Source organism: Bacillus rossius, chromosome 1, assembly GCF_032445375.1.
Source record: "Bacillus rossius redtenbacheri isolate Brsri chromosome 1, Brsri_v3, whole genome shotgun sequence".
Taxonomy (NCBI): Eukaryota; Metazoa; Arthropoda; class Insecta; order Phasmatodea; family Bacillidae; genus Bacillus; species Bacillus rossius.
The window spans coordinates 91,792,347-91,814,616 of record NC_086330.1 but is presented as its reverse complement, the minus strand read 5'-3'; the positions used below and the strand labels follow the sequence as shown (position 1 = coordinate 91,814,616).

Genomic DNA, 22,270 nt, shown 5'->3' with positions numbered 1-22,270 from the left:
TTAATATTGACAATTTCCATTGATCACTGCTGGACTACTTCAGGAGCGATTTAAAGAATAAATTTAAATGAAAATGAAAACATAATTGGCAGAACACTATTGAGTTATGTATATATTTTCATATCCTTTTGTTTTTGATACGATCCGACTCAAAACATGCCCTCTGGAGTGACAGTTCTAGTGCTGCGTATAAAACTCTCGCCGCCGGGAAGAATGTCCCCGCGACGTGGCGCTGAGGGCGGTGCTTGTCGCAACCAGGTAGTCCGGCGGAGCTCCGGCCGGCGGGCCGCAGCCTGCGGGTGGGGAGGGGGAAGAATGGGGTGTAGAGGGAAGACGGAGAGGAGACCGAAGAAACGAAGGGACTTCAAGGTCGCGCTCATGGAGCTATCGGCTTCCTACGCTGGAAATAAATGAAAAAGAGCCAAACTCGCCTCGCGCGGCCGAGAATCCTCCAAACTAAACTCGCAACAGCTCCGAAACTATCAAAACAATCAAACTGAAAATTTTACTGGAGTATCTATAAACATTTTTCCCCACATCGCTTTAATATTTTTTTCGAAACATGAATGCTTTCATTTTTAAAAATTAAATACTTATTTACTGCCAAAATGTTTTCTGATTACGCAGAGTAAATTACAACATCGAGGAAAAATTTTTGTTTGCAATTTTAAGTGGGGGACACTAGCGTATGAAATAAGGAAGAAGCCTCAAATTTTATTTATATACCCCTTTTGACGCATTCAACCCCATACTTTTATTTTTACAGAGAGTTGAAGTGGGAATAATGTTTCAGTGGGTAACACTACCGACATATGTCTTCGGAACGCACTTCTTTTTGTTATTATACATCTCAAAATTTATAATTTCATACACAACGTTTATAAAAACGAATTCTTACTTACCTCATTTAATCTATTACAAACCTCTTGTAATATACGTGTATTAGTAGAAGAACCAACGTAACATGCAAACCTTAGGTAAACACTGGTAGAGAATTGTTTGGAATAACTGTAATGCTATGCATATACTGACAATGTAAGAAACTTCCAATTTTATTAATTGTTTGCATAAGAATTAATAATTTTAAATAATCATAGAATAGGCCTTTATAGACTGAAAATCTTTCACGTAGTTTCAAGTCGCGTACATAAAAGTTTTTTAATATATATAATTACCAAATATTGTTGAATATATTTAACATTTTTATACATGTTACAACACACATATAATAACAAACCTATATAGTATATAAAAAGACAAACGCCAAATTTTAGCATTTTGTATTTCTTTTCTCTTTGTGAATAAAATAACAGTTCTTAACGTAGTTGCTAATACTGTACTATATTTCTAAAAAAAAATTACGAAAACCCCTGACATCGTCACCATAACAATGATAAATTTGCAAAATAATTAAGGCACATTTTTTAATGCTACGAAGCACACTCTTAAGAGAAATGTTTTAAACTTATGTTGGGATGTAAATAATATCTTAAAAGCATTCTGAAACCGTTACTTTGAGGGAAACCTTAATATACCGAACACCATACCATCCTTTAATCGAGTACGATTTTCGCTTCTTAAGACCCATTTGTCTTCAAAATGCACTGTACTGTGTAAGTAATAAATCAGTCTTAAAATCAGTTAATTATTTTATCTTCCTATTTCGTATTCTAATTGAGATAAATATCAGATAAGCATGTGTTACTTGTATCACGACATCAAGGTATTATTTATCAGTAATTAATATTTCATTTTATTTTTTTGTTAACTAATGTGCATAGGGCAGTGCACTAGACATCACTACCTGTGTGTAGTGTTGCGTTACACTTTTTAACGCATTAGAGTTTACATAAAATGATAAATTCAAAATTTCGTTTAAAAGTATAAATATCAGCGATCAATTTAATTAATGTCCAGTATAACTCAGTCAGTAAAACATTCGGAAATATGTATAGGACCTGTTAACCTAAATATTTGTTAACAGTTAAACTGAACTAAGATGTGTTAGAGTGGTTTTTTCTCTGTCCGTATATTAGAGGTATGGAACATCAATAAATATAGTTTAAAAAACTAAAGAAACATGCTTTTAAAGATTATCAAACTAAAAAGTTAAAAATAATTTTAAAATTTAATTTATGACAATAGTATATAAGCAATACTAGTATAAATGAGAAAAAAAGCTTGAGGCGCTTTGTGCCATATTTTTTGTATGTATATTAAGCGCCCCATGCTTTTTTCTCATTTATACTAGTATTGCTTATATACTATTGTCATAAATTAAATTTTAAAATTATTTTTAACTTTTTAGTTTGATAATCTTTAAAAGCATGTTTCTTTAGTTTTTTTAACTATATTTATTTTTAACTTTTTAGTTTGATATTCTTTAAAAGCATGTTTTTTTTTAGTTTTTTAAACTATATTTATGTATAATTATCATAGGGAAATGAGTTACCGACACTACCTATTACCATCTGAGATAACTATTTGGAGTTGAAACGTCACAAAGAAATGGTAAAGTCTCTCCGAATCATTTACAGTTAGATGTATGGATATAATCTTAGAATTTACCAGAAAAAAAAACATTCTTTTTTTCCGGCGTGGACGGGAGTAGAACCCACGATCGCTGAATCCGTAGGCTGACGTCCCAGAAGTCGCGCGCCTTAGACCACTTTTTTTTTTTTTTTTAAGATTGATGGCACACTGGCAAGTTTGGACAGTCACCAGTGTGTAACAATCTCCCCCCCTTAATGTTGTAGTTTTAAGTCACCCCGAGTCATGGAGGAATGGTAGTGTTGGTTGAAGGTTGTTAATAAGACAATACAAATTACAGCCATGTCTTACCCGGGATTCGAACCCGGAGCCCCCGCACCGTAGCCCGGTGTGCCGTCGACTGCGCTACGGAGGCTGACGACCACTCGGCTAACGAACGTGATGAAATTAGTGGGACATTTTACAGTGATGAGCCACTCACTCTTAGTCGAAAGAGTTACAGACGGACAGACAAACAAACATACAGGTGAAGCTAATATAAAGCATGTAATAAAATACGCATCTGTCGCCCATTTACTTTAAATACAAAATTATAAACTACATACTGTGAAAACATTCTGCAGCAGTTTTTGCTGAACGGAAAAACACGGATGAGAAGACAGACGAAATGTGTTTGGTAAGTGATTTTTCGTCAAATGAAATGGAACAGGACAGTGCTTATCAGAATGAAATTACAGAACTACTTTTGTGCAAGGAAATGTATTTTACAAAGACATTTCAAGAGAAATCACCTTTAAATGAAATAGATCTTGCTGACATGGAAGAAATAGACTTAGATTTAGAGGCCAGGCCCCTTTCAAGTGACGAAATTTCTCTTGAAGGGCTGAAATATGTTTCTGGCTATATAGCTCACCGTTTCAGAAATAAATATCCTGACCTTGGCACTACGGATTTCAATTCGGAGGACGATAGCTGGATACATGTACAATCAAAGGGTAACTTAAAATGTCCCACTAATGAATTTTTTGAATTAATAAAGATCACTGAAAAGTGTTTTGATAATATTCATGGCAACAATTTGTGCAAAAAAGAGCGGATTTTTGAATCACTGACTAAAATTATTTGCGGAACTACTGAAAATAAATATCTAGAAGAAGTTATATACTGTTTTGTCAGGACAAGAACGTATTTGCGTATCAAGTATTTGAACATGAAATATTTTAACGAACAAGACCAAAAACGCAAAGAAAGAAATAAGATGAGGAAAACTACCCTCTAAGATTTTTCAGTGTGATAGTGTCCACTTTCCTTCACCATAATATGTATGTTCATAATTTATTTACGATGTTTTTTAACTACTATATTTAAGAAAAGCATTTATTGTGAATATCGCTGCAATTATGTAGGGCTTAAGGTATTTATTGTATTCCAAATATTGAGTATGTCATTTTTATTGCCTTTATTAAAAATAATATATATATTAACAATGTAACAAAATTGCGATATTTTTGTATTGCTATTGCAATTTCGTTTCTTGTAAACATTATTGTAGACTTTTTCATATTGAAATTAAATTTGCTATAGGGATGTTTGTATTTTAATTTTACAGTTATAAGATTTTTTATATGTTGTTTACTGTTTACAAACATTTGAAAAATATTTCCTTAAACATATTTCCATTTCCATGGCAATAGTCTTGTTAGCTTTTCGGGTAACTCTTCTACATGGATGATAAGATGGTGCGACATCTAAAACATATCACACCACCTTTACATAACTATAAAACTAAGAGGTGTTTTCTTTACATAATATTAAAGCACAATGTTTCCTTGTGGCGTAGGTGATTTAGAATTTCCATTTATCTAGAAAAATGGGCTTTCAGAATTTTTTTTTAACACACAGTGTTTGGGAAGGTTTTTGAAGAAAAAAATTGACTACGCGTTTTATTTTTTTGCAGCTGAATTCGGGCACTTGCATGAAATATAATTAATCCGTAGGAAGCGCAATGGTTTAAAGTATTGATGTTGAAGATTTGAAAAGATTTATTGAAATAGTGTGAGAGAATGAGCGAGTTGAGTGAGAAGAGTGCGGGAGTGGCCACATGACGTCTGCGCAGTTGCGGACAAAAAATAATCCATTCTGCCTCCCCATGGCGAAGAATGAGTGAAGAGAAACCTGATAAACATTCCCCTCCTCCGGGCACGATAGAACCTTATTGGCTGTGTGTTAGAGGGAGCGCGAGATACAACCTTCAAGGTTTTTTAGTTCCTGCTAGATGGCAGGCCGCAGAGCGACCACCAGCGACAGCCTTCCCGTATGAATGCCATCTCGCCACTGACGAGCTGGAACTAAGCTCCTGACCTCCCTACATAGTAACGGTCACCCACATAGGCATCTAGACTCTTTAGTGGTCATATGATACAAAATTCATTGTTTTCGGGCCTGTGACCGTTTTTTACCGTGCACCAATCGCCTTAAGGCCTGTTTATTATATAATCGGTATCATATAATAAACATACGTAGTCCTTAACACAAATAAACTTCCAATATCCCAAATAGCTGCAAAACCTAGGAATTAAAAAACGTACACAAAGTCATATGCGGTGCTGGAGTGGGCTTCCAAATGTAAGTAAAAAAATCAGTGCTGCTGTTAACGTGTACAGAGGCCTAAATCACTGTACCCTTACAATGTGTATTACTAATGCACTAATCACTTAATTTTCATGCACATTTTTAGCATGAAAAAGTTCCAAGCTTCCAGGCACCTGCAATATTTTGTGAAACGTATGGCGCTTATAGAATTGCCTTACATTTGGTTAAAATTAAATCATATAAAAAAATATTAACCCAAAAACAAACTTAAGGTGTTCTTTTTATTTAGTCCTTTTCATATTTGCTTATTATTGACTATTTTTATTTGTCCCAACACAATTTTGCTGCCCGTTATTTTCATTCATACTTAATTTAATCATTTGGAAGCAAAGTTGATTTTGACCGTTTTACATACTTTGCAATTTGAGACCATCACAGAGCGAGTGGGGAAGTGGCCTTATGTTTCTTTTGGAGGAACACCAGCCCACAGGTAGATAGTATGGGATGGCCTGCAAACATGTATTCTGACACAATCAAGCCTGGCCAAGTGAAACTGTGTGAAGAGAAATGCTCTTTTACACATCTTAAAATCAGCACACAAACGCAAACCCTATTTTTCAGCTAGTACAACTCGAGTTGCAGTGAGAAAGGTTTACTTTACGTTAAAATCCTGGTTAGACACCATCAATATGACAGACAGCATCAATCTTTATTTAGAACAGAATGAATAACCTATATTGGGATGCAAATGTGTGGTAAAATAAAGTGAAGCTTTTGCAGATGTTTTCAGAATCTTCCCACAAAAATTCAAGCATTCATGGGGAGAGCAACTGAATGCATAGCAAGATCATTTACAACTGTTCAAGAGACAACAAATACAGAGTCATAAGCAACTTGACAACATACCAATGCCAGTTGTTGACGTTTGTGGCATCTGGTCTTTCTTCAACAATCCAGCGAGGATCCCCTTCTCCCCACTTCGCCATTTAAAGAAACACAATCCTGAAACAACAAATCATATTTAAGGCCATGCATTACCAATGCTATAGATGATTACAAAATTCATTATTATTAATATACTGTTATGAATGTGACAGACTAGACCGCGATGCCAGGTTCGGAGCTGACTGGCGGCCCCGCACTGTCACTGACGTCATGCACCATCCATTGATGTAAGACATGCCACGCGTGCCTAGCTGGATTACAAGGGTGGTCGCTACCCCCATCCTCTTCTCTGCTTCCCGCACTGCACCCTGCCTCGGCACCGGACAGCCTTTTGGAATTCTGAGGGCCATCACGCGAGCTGCCGATGCTCTTCTCGACGCTTCGGGCGTCGGGTCGGCACGGGATGACACGACTGGCCCTCGCCACGCTAGTCACTTCTAGAAGGGTGCCAGGGTCTATATAAGCCTGGACGCCGGCCTCCGTGGGAGTGGCTCGGCGAGTTGGAGTGAGCTCCTCGACGAGGAGAGTGCCGCGGTTGCGGCGAGTCCAGAGCAAATTTCCGAGCGAAGCGCCGAGCGGATCCTCAGCGAAGTGCGACGGCTGCGACGGAGTGTGACGAGAGTTCGGTGACGGAGGTCAACGAGCAGTGCTGTGGCGAGAGTTGCGCAAGGGGTGCGGCCCAGCGAGGTGTGCAGTGTGTAAGGACTTGAAACAGTGCAAGTAATTGACTAGTAGGCATTTTAAGTAAGATTATTTATTAGTGTTGTGAATATTAGCAGCAATAAAATTGTGCAATAAGAAAAAATTGGGCTATCCCTATATGAATCCAGTTCTTCCCACCCAATGATTATTAAAATCGTAAAAATACACATTGCAGTAATAAAGATTCGCCCATACAAAATATTCTGAATAAAACAATTGTTCTTAATGTTATCTCCATTTTAAGTTTATTTCTCTGTGGGGGCATTCTATGCCAGATCATCCAGGAGTGTCCACTCCACCATCTCAGTTTTTGATGAAAATTGGTACATGGTATCTTCAGACAAACATAAGAACCCATGTTTTTCATTTTTTGGAATATTGGCTCTAGTTTGGAATTTAAAGCCCTTCAAAGTTTCCATCTGTTTGGTGGAATTTTTTTAATCCACAACCAAAGTAAAGTGATACATCTTGTTTCAACTTACATTTGTAATAACAGTTATTAATGTAGAATCGTGAAATTCAGTTACTTATTCAGAAATTTTACAATGAATTCAAATATCACTCGTGAAATGTAATTAAATGCACAGAAGTATCTGCACTTCATGTTAGAAGTGGAAAAAATGAATTAAAAAATTGTAAACATCAGTTCGGTAATTCTAATATAACTTTTTTCTATTAATCTTTACATCTCGGGCTTGGTAACATTACAAAGCGCACATATTTGCTACAAAATGGTGAAATAAAATTTGTGGTGGTTTACCTTCTCATCCTCACCCCACCTAAAGAAATGTTTTGGTGGCACCACTCCCCTTCAGTTTTTTTAAACAAGATTGCTCATGTGTAGTTTTTTTGCAAAATAAAACAGTTTATTAAAACTTGTTTTAAACATCACTGCACTGTGTATTAATTATTCATTGGTAATCTTGTTAAAATTATATTGACGTTCTATAAACCGGCACAATCGCTATTCTGTCATAGCTTTGGTCCCGAAAATGCCGGATTTAAGAGCTTTTACTGTACTTTTTCTTCATATTCCATACAAGCATTACTGAATTACTGCATATTTCTGAAAGGACTGTTTTTTATTCAGAACTTTCCAAAAGAAAGAAAAAACTCTCCGATTGAAAAGAGCCACGAAATAAAGAAAATTTGTGCAGTTCGCTATAATAGAAGAGAGTGAACATTGATACCAGAATTCTTAAAATTACTGTTAAGTCCTTTCACAAGTAGAGAAAGGAATTTAGAAAATACAGTGTATTCATTTACGAGGATGCTAGACATGAAGCAGGCCTCTATTGTTAGGATGCTAGACATGAAGCAGGCCTCTATTGTTAGGCTGCTAGAAACGAGGAAGGCCAGTCAGCCCCGGGTGCCGGCCAGCAGAAGGTCAAGAGGAGGTCCAGCCTCCCTGACATAGGTCAATCCGCTACATGGCAATCCAATTATCAGTAGCGCCTCTCTATCCCTTTTAAATGTTCCCCAAAGCCCCGACGCAGGAAGTGGCATAACTAGGATGCCATTTTTCTCGCAGCTTCGGGTATTAAAGATGACACTGATGACACGACACTTCTGAGAGCTACAAGACCAGGGTGGGATTTCCCAAGTATATAAGACAACGCCAACCTCCAGGAGTGTGTGACAGAGGCTGGTGGCGAAACCGGCGAATACTCAGGAAGTGAAGTGAAAAGTGCGAGTGACCCCTTGGCGAGCAATAGTGGGCGACTAATGACAGGTTTCGTGCGCAAAGATCGGAGTCATGGCATGGTGTGGTGAACGAGTGAGTAGGGCAAAGCAGTGTGTTAGGACCGAGGTGCACGATAAGAGACTAACAGGAGAGAGCCACTGACGAGCAGAGCTCCAGTAGGGATATTTAATAGTGGATTTATGGAAGTGCGATTCTTTTGTGGACAGACATTTAAATTGTTGCAATTTTGAAAATGGTGCGATAAACAGTTAAATATAAAACTGAAATTAATTTATTTGGCTAAACTTTTTGAACCTGCATTACCCACTTGTAAAATAGAGAAAGGTTTTATTACAAATATAGATGGTAAATATATTACATCACTGCTTTTCTGCAAAGTAAAAATAAAATTGCCAAAATACCATCTTTCAACACTAGAGATGTTCCTGTAATTATCCTGAAAACAGAATTAATAAATACGCAATAGTTTATGAGAAAACACACTTTCAATTTACATTACAATACCTGTGCATGGAGGGTGCTGCCGCCATTTATTATTTACCCTTACAAGTTTCTGTGTTCATTTGGAGATCTTTAGTCAATGGAGGTATTGTTTTACAATATTAGTTAATTTAGCGGCACATTGCAGTTGTAGGGAAACAATGTTTATATTTTCTGTTTGTTGGTTGTTTGTCCAAAAGTCTGTGAATTAGGACAGTATTTTATTTAATTTCTTTTTAAACATCTTATTTAAGTAATGTTTTGAATAACATAATGAACAATTTATAGGTTAAGATTACATGAGTGATGTAAAAATACTTAAAAATATTGTGAACAGTTGGTTGGGTTAGTATAGCTGCATTAAAAATACTATGAAATCATATTACTTTAGGTAGGCAATATTAAAAATACTTTATAATCTTGTGGACGGTTGGTTGGGTTAGTATAGCTACATTAAAAATACTACATCTGTGAATAGTTGGCTAGGTCAGGATAGCTACATCTTAAATTAGTAATACTTAAGCAATCATAAGAAATATATTTGAGTATTTTTATTGTAGCTATACCAACCCAACCAACCATCCAGAAAGTTTGAAAGTATTTTTAATGTAGCTAACCTTATCTAATTGACAATGCACGATTTTTGTATCAAGTTCATCAAAACCAACACACAAACAGACACTGGTAAACAATCAATGGTGGCGGCGGCAGCAGCAGCAATGCAGATATTGAAATTAGAGCTAAAAACTGTAATTTCTCAGAAACTAGTCGGAATTTATTAACACTGTTTTCTGGGTAAGTACAGGAATGTCTCTAGTGATGCAAAATGGTATTTTCTTAATTTTATTTTTACTTTGCGGAAATGCTGCGACGTAAGATATTTACCAAAGGAATTAAAAAATAAGGTAAATCTGTATTGTACGGATTAGCGCCAAAAAAAATCGTACAAATATGAAATAACTTTCATTATATGCTCTTTTACGTCCTCTTTTCAAAACCGCTTGCGGAGATTAAAAATTCCAATTACTTTTGGAGATATCGCCGTTCTTATTTTGCAATACAAGCCCTATGTAATCATTCAACAGACGCCATTTTATATTTTGCCGTGTGTGCGTGAATGCCTAAATAACAGAAATTTTCCATTAGGTAAGGTTAGTTACATGATAAATACTTCAAAATAAATGGAAATTAAAAATACCTACTATCAATTAATTTTACTTGTATGGATTTAAGTATTTATAATGTAACTGACCTGACCTAACAAAACGGGACAAATGTAGATTAGGTCCGGTCAGCTACAGTATAAATACTTTGAAACTGAACGGACATTAAAAATAATAAAAATTAATTTTAATGGTTGTTTAGTTTTAAAGTATTTATAATGTAGCTGACCTGACCTAACAAACCAGGAAAAAGGATGAACAGTAGGAACTCACGTAATTTTCATTTTACGTGATGTAGTCGTTCAACTACGTCGCAAAAAAAAAAAAAAAAATACTTGTAAACAAGCAACAATGGTGAACGCGGGAAGCCTACGATTCACTCATCTTTCTGGACATACCCGAATACTCACGTTGGCAAGCCTTCTTTCAACAGACGAGAGGGAAACGCCCGATCGTGCATCTTCGGTTTTTTTTTGTTTATTGTAAATAAATATGCAACTCATGAAAACTAATGGTCAATTAGGTTATGTTAGCTACATTATAAATACTTCAAATCATTGTGGATGGTTGATTTGGTTAGGATAGCTACATTAAAAATACTGTGAAACCATGTAAACGGTTTCCTAGCGCTGGATAGCTACATATTAAAAAGTTAATTGCTAAGCAACCATAAAATGATTTTACATTTTTTTTTAATGTAGCTATACTTACCTAATATAACCAACCATCCACAGTGTTTTAAAGTATTTTTAATTACTTCTTGCTAATTATAAGAAAAGAAGGCTTGCCAACGTGAGTATTCGGGTATGTCCAGAAGGATGTGTGAATCGTAGGCTTCCTGCTCAACGCCGCATCAGTGCACATCATGAAAATTAAAAAATTCCATATCTCCTAAAGTATTTGGAATTTCTGATCTCCGCCGGGTTTAATGAAAAGAGGAAGTTAAAGAGCACAGAATAAAGGTATTTTCGGATTTTTAAAGTTTTTTTTTAAAAAAATTGCCAAAAAATGAATATTAAAAAATTCGATACCTCCAAAAGTAATTGGAATTTTTTATCTCCGCAGGCGGTTCTGAAAAGAGGACGTAAGATAGCATATAATGAAAGTTATTTCATATTTGTACGATTTTTTTTGGCGCTAATCCGTACAATACAGATTTACCAAAAATAACATTTTCTCAAGTCAAGAATTTTTTTATGCTTGAGTCACCCAAATAACAAATTACCACTAGGGCATTAGCATTTACATTGTTCATGAAAAGCAGTGCGGCTCGGCATGGTGGTTGGCATGCACATCGGCTCATTGTGCCAGGGCTTAACACTAGAATAGAATATCACTAGTTTTTGCCTAGGTTGCCTACATACAAAATGACTTAAAATAGAAAACAGTGTTTTATACAAAACTATCCTCGAAAAATTTTCTACTAAGAATTTCAGCTAAAAATATCCTCAAACAAAACTGTAATTGCGAATACTTGCAAAGATAAACTATCAATAGAAACAGAAAGGTAAAATGTAAGGTTATGAGGTTATGGCGAACACTTCTATAAATTACCAGAATTCTTAAGAAAAGTAAAATAGTTACAAGTAATTCTCACATTAATTAAAAATGATGTCTTAAAACCGTCGCTGAAAAACTTACCCAATTGATTTAAAAGGCTTCAAATGTCAAAATTTTGAACCTATCAGCTGTTTTCTATATTCTGATTCTGCATCAAACAATCGGGAATAAATAAATCTTTTCTGTGCGAAATTTCTCTGTAATTTCTAAACCCAGTGCTGCATATATAATCGACTTTTCTTCTTAAAAATCCCAATTATTCTTATTCGCTTACTAATTATTAAAACAAATGTGGCCGGCCAACGCGGTACGTATGCGAACTTTCTACTTTCTGCCAGTACAGCAAAAGAAAAAAAACTAATTTTCTAGAATGTTCGATTCCCCTCACTATACTAATCTACACTATCACAGATAAAGTAGGTGAATTATCTCCACTTATAATCGATTGCTAAATATTACTCAAAATCAATTTTGTAGTGTTCGCGTGGGCTATAATAAATTAAACTCCCAAAGATAACGTGGGTGTAAAATTACTTAACTACTTAAAAAATTAATCATAATTAAAAACAAAAAAATCAACAAATATATTTTTATATACTAAATAATATATAAATAAACATGTTCGAACACGAAGATATAATAATAAAAAATAATTTTTAATCTTAGTGATTAAAATCTTATGCTCAGTAATTATACTTTTAAATTGGATATGAAACATTAAAAAATTACGTTGCAATAAATAATCTAAGTACTGATGCGGGCCGGGATCCACACATTACTTAGATACACATAATGCCGGAACACACAACTTAGAAACAATATAACTTTGAAAGTAATAAATTAGAACTATCACAACTTAGAACTGTCATAACTCAGAAACACAAAACGCCTAACCACAAAACTTAGAAAGACACAACTTAGAACTATCGCAACTTATAAATACACAGCTTAGAACTGTCATAACTTAGAATCATGTAAATTAGAAACACACAATGCTGAACTACACAACTTATTAACATCATAACTTAGAAAGCCATAACTTAGAACAATCACAAATTAAAACTGTAATGACTTAGAAACATATAATTTAGAAACACACAATGTCGAACCACAAAAACTTAGAAACATCATAACTTAGAAATTCATAACTTAGAACTATCACAACTTATAAACACAAACTTAGAGCTGTCATAACTCAGAAACACATAATGCCGAACCACACAACACAGAAATGTCATAACTTAGAAAGTCGCAACTTAGAACTATCATAACTTAGAAAGTCAGAACTTAGAACTGTCATAACTTAAAAAATTCTATCTTTTATTTTTAAGTTGTGTTGTTAAGTTGTGGCTTCTAAATTATGACAGCAACCCATGCATGCCAGTCTCCACAAAGAGTGGGAAGACATGGGCGGACGTTGCTAGTGGAAGGTAATGTTCTGGTTTTCCCCAGACCCAGTTCTCAGAGAGCAGTGAAGTAGTATGTGGACCGATCTGCCCCTGAGACTACAGTACACGAGACCACATCGGGAGAGACTCTAGTAAAAGAAAGCTGGCCATTATCCTAGTTGGTCCACCTGTTTAGGACCATGAACTGCCTTTTCACACATCTCTCGTACACACATGGACAGAATAAGTAAAACAGGATAGATTTAACATGTCAAAAAATATTATTCACAATTCATCAGCATTGGTTTTAATAATTTAAAGTAAGCTATTATATAAATGTGAACTCCAAAAACCAGTCATAAATTTTATATAATACTTAACAAAAATTAATAAATTAATTCAAGAATTTAATTTGCAATCTCCTATATTGCTGCCGTAATATACGCGCATTACATTGTGATACTTATAAGTTTCATCACACTCAGATCTATTGTATTTTATAATGTCGTACCTCCTGCGACATTAAAGCCCAGTCCTCACCCTGCCAGTGCCAGTTACCGCTGGCACCCTCCAACCAGACCACACAAGTCAAAGAAACAATAGTGTCAACATACAAGTAATGTATAAGTGTCATGTATATTGTTTCTGTTAACATGTGTTCTTAAAAAAATCCCATAAAAATTAAATTTAACCAATTTCCTCCACATAGAACTCACAAAGGGAAGTGAATTTTGGAACATGTGTGTTGGCCCCTTAAAGGCACCATGAGTAACGAATGCCCCTTATTCCTTGGGCCTGTTTTAATTCATAGTGCTGACTGATTGTGCTTACTAATTTCAAAAATGCTATTTAGTATTTTAATGAAGGAGTCACAACAAGAGATAGACAGTCTCCATTTTGATTCTTGTTTTCAACTAATTTTTTTTACTAAAATTTAACAACCACATTTTTATACCTGCCATTACTTTTCGCTTACATAATGTAATAAAGATACAGTCATTTGGGGTAACTTTGTACCCCTCAGGGTAACATTGTACCATTTCACTTAAAATGTTTTTTTCAAATTACACTTGCTGCAAATAGTAAAGGTTGCAGGAAAGTTTAATTTTGTCATGTTTTGTGCAGAATCATTACAAGTTATCCATCTTGTGTGCACAGTCTTTGGGAAGCAGTAGTAGTTTTTCTATGGTGGTATAAAGTGCGCCTTTTTGTAGACCGATTTCAAGTTGCAACAGTAAGTAACATTTGTTACTATTAAGTGTAGTGTTTATCCTTAAATGCTTTAGTTAGCTTATTAATAATGGTATCTGTTTATTTGAATGGTATAATGGCGTATTTAATTAAAACGGAACCTTATAAAAATATCACTGCATTTTCAAGCATGTTTTGGGGTAACATTGTACCGGTACAATGTTGCCCCAAAAGTGGTCCAAAGTTATCTTGATATACATCACTTGTAATATAATTACATGTTTAGAATTTACTTGTTGTATATTACGATATTAAATTGAAATAACATTGTTTTTCAATAACTTTTACTGAAATCACCACAGGTTGTAAATAAATACATGACGCCGTCCCCGTTGCCTGATCTGAATTTACGTAAATTTAAACTGGTGGGTTAATTTTGAATCTCAAGGGTGGGGTTCCTGGCCTCGTGGCTGCAGGCAGGGATGCGGCGACAAAGGACTCCCCGGGCTGTTATGGCCTCCCAGGGCGCCTTATTAATGAAACACGCACATACTTGTAGTTGTTTTATTGCGTAGCACAATCTACACGTCACACGATCACGTAACTGGCCGCCTCATCGTCGACCTAAGCTCCGCGCACGATGAACCTGTTCTGGCTTATGCGAATGTCCGTGGACGTAACGCGAAGTGCGTGAGTGATAGGTCCCGCCAAGTACTTATGAAAACACGTTACACTATAAGGGCGGTAGGTCCCGCGAATTTACTTATGAAAACACGTTACACTATAAGGGCGGTAGGTCCCGCGAATTTACTTATGAAAACACGTTACACTATAAGGGCGGTAGGTCCCGCGAATTACTTATGAAAACACATTGCACTAAATCACTGTGATAAGTCCTGCACAGGAGGATATGCACAGGTGGCTAGTCCGCGTGGTGGCGAGGGCCACGTTAAGCTGGGTACGGGCACGGTGGAATCTTGAACGATATCACACACGTGGCTGTGGCATGTCCCAGTTGATGACTCGTCCGACTGTTTGTGGTCGCGTTTGGCGCAGTGCCGCCCTGCGTGGGCAATGAACTATGTCCCGAGGTGGGGCGTTATAGCGTGAGGCGCAGGTGCCACTAGGGACCACCTAATTAATTACGTAGAAAATAAAAGGTCCATGGATGGACTACACACTTTATTAATAGACCGCGCGAGATCGCTAACGGCCGATTTGGGCCGACCGGGAAGCTGATATAAAAACGATTGGACTATAATTACCTATTGCAGTTACAAAATGTTGGCGCGAAAGTTGAAGGCTCCCCGTGCGTGGGCTGCCGGCCCGGGCGAGTGCTGGATGGCGACTGACTAACCTCTCTGGCCGCCGGGGCCAGGGAGGGGGGAAATTCCGCGGGAAAACTGCGGAGCGCGGGAAGATGACTTCGGCCAGTTTTGTGAATTATAACCCCTTATAACATGATTATTAAATTAACATTGATTATTGATGGTTTTAGATTTGTTAGTTTCTGTTTATATTATCAAATGCATGAATAAACAATACCCTTGCGCAGTGCCACACCCGGCCGGGCGCTTTGCACACGTAGGAGGCCGTGACTGACGTCACGCCGTTCGGGGCACTGCACTACGTTGCGCGCACGGGCGCGTTCGGGGCGCGGCACTTATTAGGTGTTGAGGACACATAACGGCCTGTGCTCTCAGAGGGAGCACTGACGGCGGCGTCAAATGCCCCCCCCTCGACGAGGCCGCTATGTGCCTCAACACCTTTACACACGGCGGGTCGCAGCACCCTGACGTTGCACTGGTTCGCACACGGGTCTGGCTAAGCAATGAGTATGACACTGGGGCAAGGTGTGGTCCCTCCAGATGAATAGGGGCCCCCCCCCTGTGGAGGCTGGGTGTCCCTGGCTGTGTGCCCCCGGTGAGTGCTGACATTGTCCCCAGGAAGTAGTCCCGGAGGTGGGTAGGGGCATGGCGAGTGCGGCCTAGGCGGCCACGGGGGCCTGGGGGCTCAGTTTCGGGCAGTGGGTGCGAGTGGGGGCCCCGGCCCCCCGGTTGCTATTTGCCTCCCTGTCGGCCTGGTCGCCGGTGACGTAGTCACATAGGTGGGAAGGGGCCCGTCAGTCCCTCTGGGGCCGGGCCGTCCCTGTGTCGGCCTGTCCGTCTAGGTCCCTCGTGTCTCTGTCTGCCCTAGCTTGCGGGCCAGCTACCCCGTCTCCTTCTCCCCCTGCCGGCGGTTCTCCTGTACAGCACGTGGGCCGCACCAGACGCCGCCTCCGGCGTGGATACCTCCTCTCCACTATCTCCTTGTCCCCTGCCTCGGCCGCCGGTTCCTCAATCACTACTCGGAATGTCGACGTGCTCAGGTTTAGGTCTAGCGGCCACCACGGCTCGTCCTCATCCGTTTCCGGTATGTAGGCCTCGTCGTCCGGGTGACTCACGACGGGTGCGGTCTCGCCCGTGTCGGTGGGGTCAGTAGCGGGGTGGTTACGGTAGTACGTCGTCGCCCCTGCCCCGTCCGGTTGGACGTCAGTGGGTACAGCGACTAGACTCGTCGGGAGATTGACGTCAGTGGGTACGGCGACTGGACTCGTCGGGAGGTTGAAATCAGTGGGTACGGCGACTGTACTCGTCGGGATGTTGACGTCAGTGGGTACGGCGACTGGACTCGTCGGGATGTTGACGTCCGTGGGTGCGGTGACTGGGATCGTCGGGAGGTTGACGTCAGTGGGTACGGCGACTGGACTCGTCGGGATGTTGACGTCAGTGGGTACGGCGACTGGACTCGTCGGGATGTTGACGTCCGTGGGTGCGGTAGAATCGGGGCCCCCCGTGTGTCGCCCCCTTGCCCCGTCGGTCGGTGTGTCGGGGAGGGTGGTCACTAGTCTTAAATCGTCCCGATGTACCTTGGCCGGACGGCCGCTCGGGGTGCGCACGGCGTAGGTGGACAGCCCCGTCTTCCACAGCACCTGCCGCGGCGGGGACCACTTCGGGGCCAGCCCGGCGCAGAAGTTTTTTGCCCCCGCCGAAAGGTGGTGTTGGCGAACGTAGACCCACTGTCCGGGTGTGAGGGGGACAGTGGCGTGCGTGGTGGCGGGTGTTTTGCGGGCGAGGAACTGGGACTGTCTCTCCCGCGCCTGCTCTCGCATTGCCTCGATCTGGGGCCGCAGCTCCTCTCCCCACCAGTCCTCGGTGGCTGTGTTGGCTACTCGGCACTCTCCCGGGAGTGCCAGGTTTTGCCCCTGTACGAGCTCCGCGGGAGAGTGGCCGGTAACGGCGTTGACGCGCCGCCTCAGGCAATACAAGATCTTCAGCAAGTGAACGTCCCATTTAGTGTGGTCATCCCCCAGGCGTAGCCGGAGCTGGGCCTTGATGTCCTGATTTCTCCTCTCCGTAGGGTTGGCGCGGGGATGGTACGTGGGGGTAGTATGGTGGGTGATGCCCCAACGGCGACAGTCCGCCCGCCATTGCTTGCCCATGAACTGGCTGCCGTTGTCCGTCAGGAGGACCTTCGGGAAGCCGTACCGGGAGTAGACCTCTCCCTCCAACAGGTTGGTGATCGTCCGAGCCCGGACGTTAGATGCCGGAAACGCCTCCACCCATCGCGTGAAGAGGTCGGTGACCACCACGAGGAAGCGTTTCCCCCTGGGTGTCCTTGGGTACGGGCCCATGACGTCCAACGCCAGTGTGTGGAAGGGTGCCTGTGGCCGGCGAGGCTGTTGTTGTTCTACCCCGTCGGCCCTCCGGGCCTTGCGTTGTTGGCATGGCTGACAGCCCCTGACGTACTCCCGTACGTCCCGCGCTACTCCGGGCCAGTGAAAAGTATGCCGCAGCGCCTCCTGGGTCTGTTCCGCCCCGGGATGCCCCGCCAAGTCATGATCGTGATAGAAGTGCATTACCGCTGGACGGGTGGCGGCGGGCACGTACGTGCGCCAGCTCTCCATGTCGCCGGGGGCGCGTGTCTGTAGCTCGCCGTCCAGACACCGCTGGAAGGAGCGGTGCCCGGCCTCGCACGCGGCCACATCGGCGCGCGCCGTCGCGTCCGTCAGCTGTGCGTGACGCACGACCTGAACGAGGCTGGCCAGATTGTCGGGCCAGGGGGCTTCCGGTGTAGCGGTGTTGTGGGTGGCGTACAGGGTGGCTGTCTCCCCCCCCTCGGGCTGGTCATGGGAAGTTCCAGGTGGCGGCAACAACTCATCCCACGTCCCCTCGTCCTCGAACTCTGTGCCCGGGTCGGGGTGGCGTGACAACTCGTCGGCCAGTTGATTCTCCCGACCCGGCACGTGCTCTACATGGAAGTCGAAAGTCTGTAAGGTGAGTGGCCACCGGGTGAACTTGGATTTCCGTCCCTGCACCTAATCCAGCCTCTTCAGGCACTGGCTGTCAGTCCGGAGAGTAAAAGGTCGCCCCTCGAGGTGGTGCCGGTAGCGTCCCACGGCCCACACGACCGCCAGACACTCCTGCTCGCTTACGTGGTAGCGGCGCGCCGCCGGCCCAAATTTGGAACTGGCGTATTCCACGACGCGCCGCTCCCCGTCGGGACCCAGCTGATACAGGACCGCGCCCATGCCTTCCTGGTTGGCGTCGGTCTGCAGGTATATGTGCTCCGCTGGTTGTAGGCGAGCAAGGGTGTGACATTCCCGAAACAGGCGTTTGACGGCGTTCAGGGCGTGGTCGGCCTCCGGGGTCCACCGGAACCGGTACTTTGGCGACAGAAGGTCGGTCAGGGGGGCGGTGACGATGGCGAAGTCGGGTATGAAGCTCCTGAGCCAGTTGAGCAGCCCCACCAGCTGTTGTAACTGCTTCCGGGTACATGGGGGAGGCTTGGACTCGATCAGATCGAGCTGGGCTGGCAGGGGCCGGCACCCGTCCGCGCTCACCATGTGCCCCAGGTAGGCTAGCTCCACCGCGCCGACATGGCACTTGCGGGGCGCGCAGGTCAGGCCGTGGCGGGCCAGCCGTTCGAGGACCATGGCGAGGTGGTGCGCATGGTCCTCCCACGTCCGCGAACAGATGATGACGTCATCCAGGTAGGCCGCGGCAAACTTGCCCACGAACCCGTCCAGGACGCGCACCATCATGGTCTGAAAAGTCGCGGGGGCGTCCATCAGCCCGAACGGCATGGCGCAGAACTGGAACCTGCGGCCGTCGGGCGCGGTAAAGGCCGTCTTCGGCCGGTCCTCGGGGCGGACGGGTACCTGCCAGTACCCTGACTTGAGGTCCAGTGAGGTGAATATGCCTGCTTCCTCCAGTCCTGCTAGTGCGTCAGTGATGTTGATGATCGGTGGAGGGGCGGGGATGGTGACTGCGTTAATGGGCTTGAAGTTTACGCAGAACCGGAGTGAGCCGTCCTTCTTCTTGGCCATCACCACCAAGCAATTGTACGGCGACTCACTCGGTTCGATTACCCCGTCCCGCAACATCTCCGCGATCTGGGTCTGAATCGCCTCTCGCTCCCTGGGTCCGAACCCGAAGGGCTTGACAAAGCGGGGTTCGTGTGGTCGTGTCGGGATGGCGTGTTGGGTGACTGTGGTCCGCCGCAGCATGTCCGCGGCGGCGAACACCTGCGCCTGTTGGGCCAGTACCTCGTTGAACATGTCCCTGTACTCTGGGGGCACCTCATTCTGCAGGTCCACTAGGGTGACGACGGGGGTTGGCGGGGCTGTCCCCCTCTGGTTGACACTGTACAGCGTCCTCCTCCCCTGACGCCCGACGTGAATCCTACCCTCACCTACGTCGATGGCGGCGTCCTCCTGCACGAGCCACGGTAGTCCCAGGATCAGGTCGTCCCTCAGCTCCGGCACCACCAGGGCTGTTGTCCGACTGCACATGTCCCTGATGTCGATCATTACCTGGGCGCGCCCCGTCGTGAGCGCGCTAGCTCCCCAGGTGGCCTGCTGGACGCCTCCCTCCCGCTGCTCCAGGTCCGCCTCGGACACCAGGTGGGCCGCGACGTAGGTGTGGCTCGCCGCGGTGTCCACCAGGGCGTGGACATGCTGGCCATTTAGCAGGACGGGCACCCGCATCAGCTTGTCCGTGTTGTTCCCCGCTCGCCCCAGCCGCGGCAATGGTGCCCGGTCAGGTCCCGCAGGCGGTGCTGGGTGCGTCGGGGGCGCCAGTGACGCGGCGCCGCTCGCCGACGACCCGGGGCGGGACGTTGACGGGTGCTGGGGCACACCACCGCCTGGTCTGACGGGCGGCGATGGTGCCTGGTCAGGTCCCGCAGGTGGTGCCGGGTGTGTCGGGGGCGCCCGTGACACGGCGCCGCTCGCCGACGACCCGGGGCGGGACGTTGACGGGTGCTGGGGCACACCACCGCCTGGTCTGACGGGCGGCGATGGTGCTTGGTCAGGTCCCGCAGGTGGTGCCGGGTGTGTCGGGGGCGCCCGTGGCACGGCGCCGCTCGCCGACGACCCGGGTTGGGACGTTGACGGGTGCTGGGGCACACCACCACCTGGTCTGACGGGCGGCGATGGTGCCTGGTCAGGTCACGCAGGTGGTGCCGGGTGTGTCGGGGGCGCCCGTGACACGGCGCTGCTCGCCGACGACCCGGGGCGGGATGTTGACGGGTGCTGGGGCACACCACCGCCTGGTCTGACGGGCGGCGATGGTGCCTGGTCAGGTCCCGCAGGCGGTGCTGGGTGTGTCGGGGGCGCCCGTGACACGGCGCCGCTCGCCGACGACCCGGGGCGGGACGTTGACGGGTGCTGGGGCACACCACCGCCTGGTCTGACGGGCGGCGATGTTGTTATGCGGACTGGCCTCGTGGTTGGTGCGTTGGCCGTGATCCAGGAACAGTAGCCCGCCGGTATCCTGTTCCCTAGCGGGCATTTCCCGACTGCGTTGCGCCGGGCCGGCGATCCTGCCATAGCGCGGCCCGTGTGGGGCACACCTCGTGCCAGTGGTAGGCCTCCTCCCTGCAGTAGCGGCACCGTGGGGGCCGGTCTCGCTGTCCCTCGGCCCGCGGGTTAGCGCGCGCGGCCCGTGGCGTGGTGGTGTTGGCCGCGGGCGCGGCGGGTTGCGTCGTGGTCCCTCTCTCCCTCACCTCGCCCCCCCGACGGGTGGCGCCGGAAGGGGGAGGGGGGTTCACGTACGGTACTACCGCCCACTCGTCCTCCAGGGCCGTCGTGGGTGACGGGGACGCCCCTCGGCGGCGAGCTGCTGTGTCCCGCGGGCGCGGTGACAGGCGTAGGTCCCGCTCTATTTCCTTCGCCAGCTGGACGAAGTCCTCGAGGTCCCTGTCCACGGCACCCCGCAGGTGCGGGCGCAGCTCCCTCTTCATCAGCTCTACCGTCACGTAAAGCGCCGCGTAGACTGGCCCGCCGGCGTCCAGACGTCGGTGTAGTCTCATCTTTGACCGGATAAAGGTTTCCACGTCCTCGTCCGCCCTTTGCGGTTCGCAGAACAGGGCGCGCTGGCACTGGGCGCGTGCGCGGGCGGCATTGAATCGGGCCTCCAGGCGTGGCGCGAAGTCCTCCCATTCCACGCCGTATTCGCCCGTCATGGACCACCAGTCCGTCGCTGGCCCCCTAAGCTGCTCCGTGACGCGTTCCGTCCACTCCTCTTTGGGTACGCCGTACCTGGCCAGGCGGTCCTGGCACGCCCGTGTGAATTTCTCCGGGTCTTCGTAAGGGTGTCCGGAGAATTCGGGCAGCTTGACCCGGATGTTGTCCCGTCGGGTTTCGCTTATGACGGTCACGGGTGCGGGCGAGTTAACTTTGCTCTCGCAAGCCGCGCACATGAATAGGCCGTCGCGAAAGTTCAGGAATTCCCTAGCCTCCGTGCACGTGCGGTGTCTTGTGGTGCCACACTGGTGGCAGTATGCTATTTCTTCGAGCTGGCGGTGGCACTCCGCGGCGTGGCAGCGTCGCGCCGACGCGACCCTGACCTCCCTCTTGACCTGGGCCATCGCTTCCCGCGCGCCGCCTTCCCGTGTGGTCTGCGTTTCTGTCCTCATGGTTCTTTCCGCCCCGCCTGTCAAGAAGTCCGTATTCCACCACTCCCCAATGTCGATCGTGACGTCGGTCTGCATCGCGCCGCGGCAGGACGGCC

General features: G+C 45.0%; 1 protein-coding gene across 1 annotated transcript in view; it reads right to left on the bottom strand.

The window, feature by feature from the left end:
• Positions 1–12,146, bottom strand: part of LOC134539955 (activator of 90 kDa heat shock protein ATPase homolog 1) — a 61,800-nt gene extending 49,654 nt beyond the window's left edge. The window contains exons 1-2 of the mRNA XM_063382343.1: positions 11,719–12,146; positions 5,989–6,084 (exon numbers count right to left, since the gene is read on the bottom strand). Coding sequence (XP_063238413.1) covers positions 5,989–6,068 — 80 coding nt within the window. The 5' untranslated portion in view covers positions 6,069–6,084; positions 11,719–12,146. The remainder of the gene's footprint in view (positions 1–5,988; positions 6,085–11,718) is intronic.
• Positions 12,147–22,270: the final 10,124 nt, after the last annotated feature.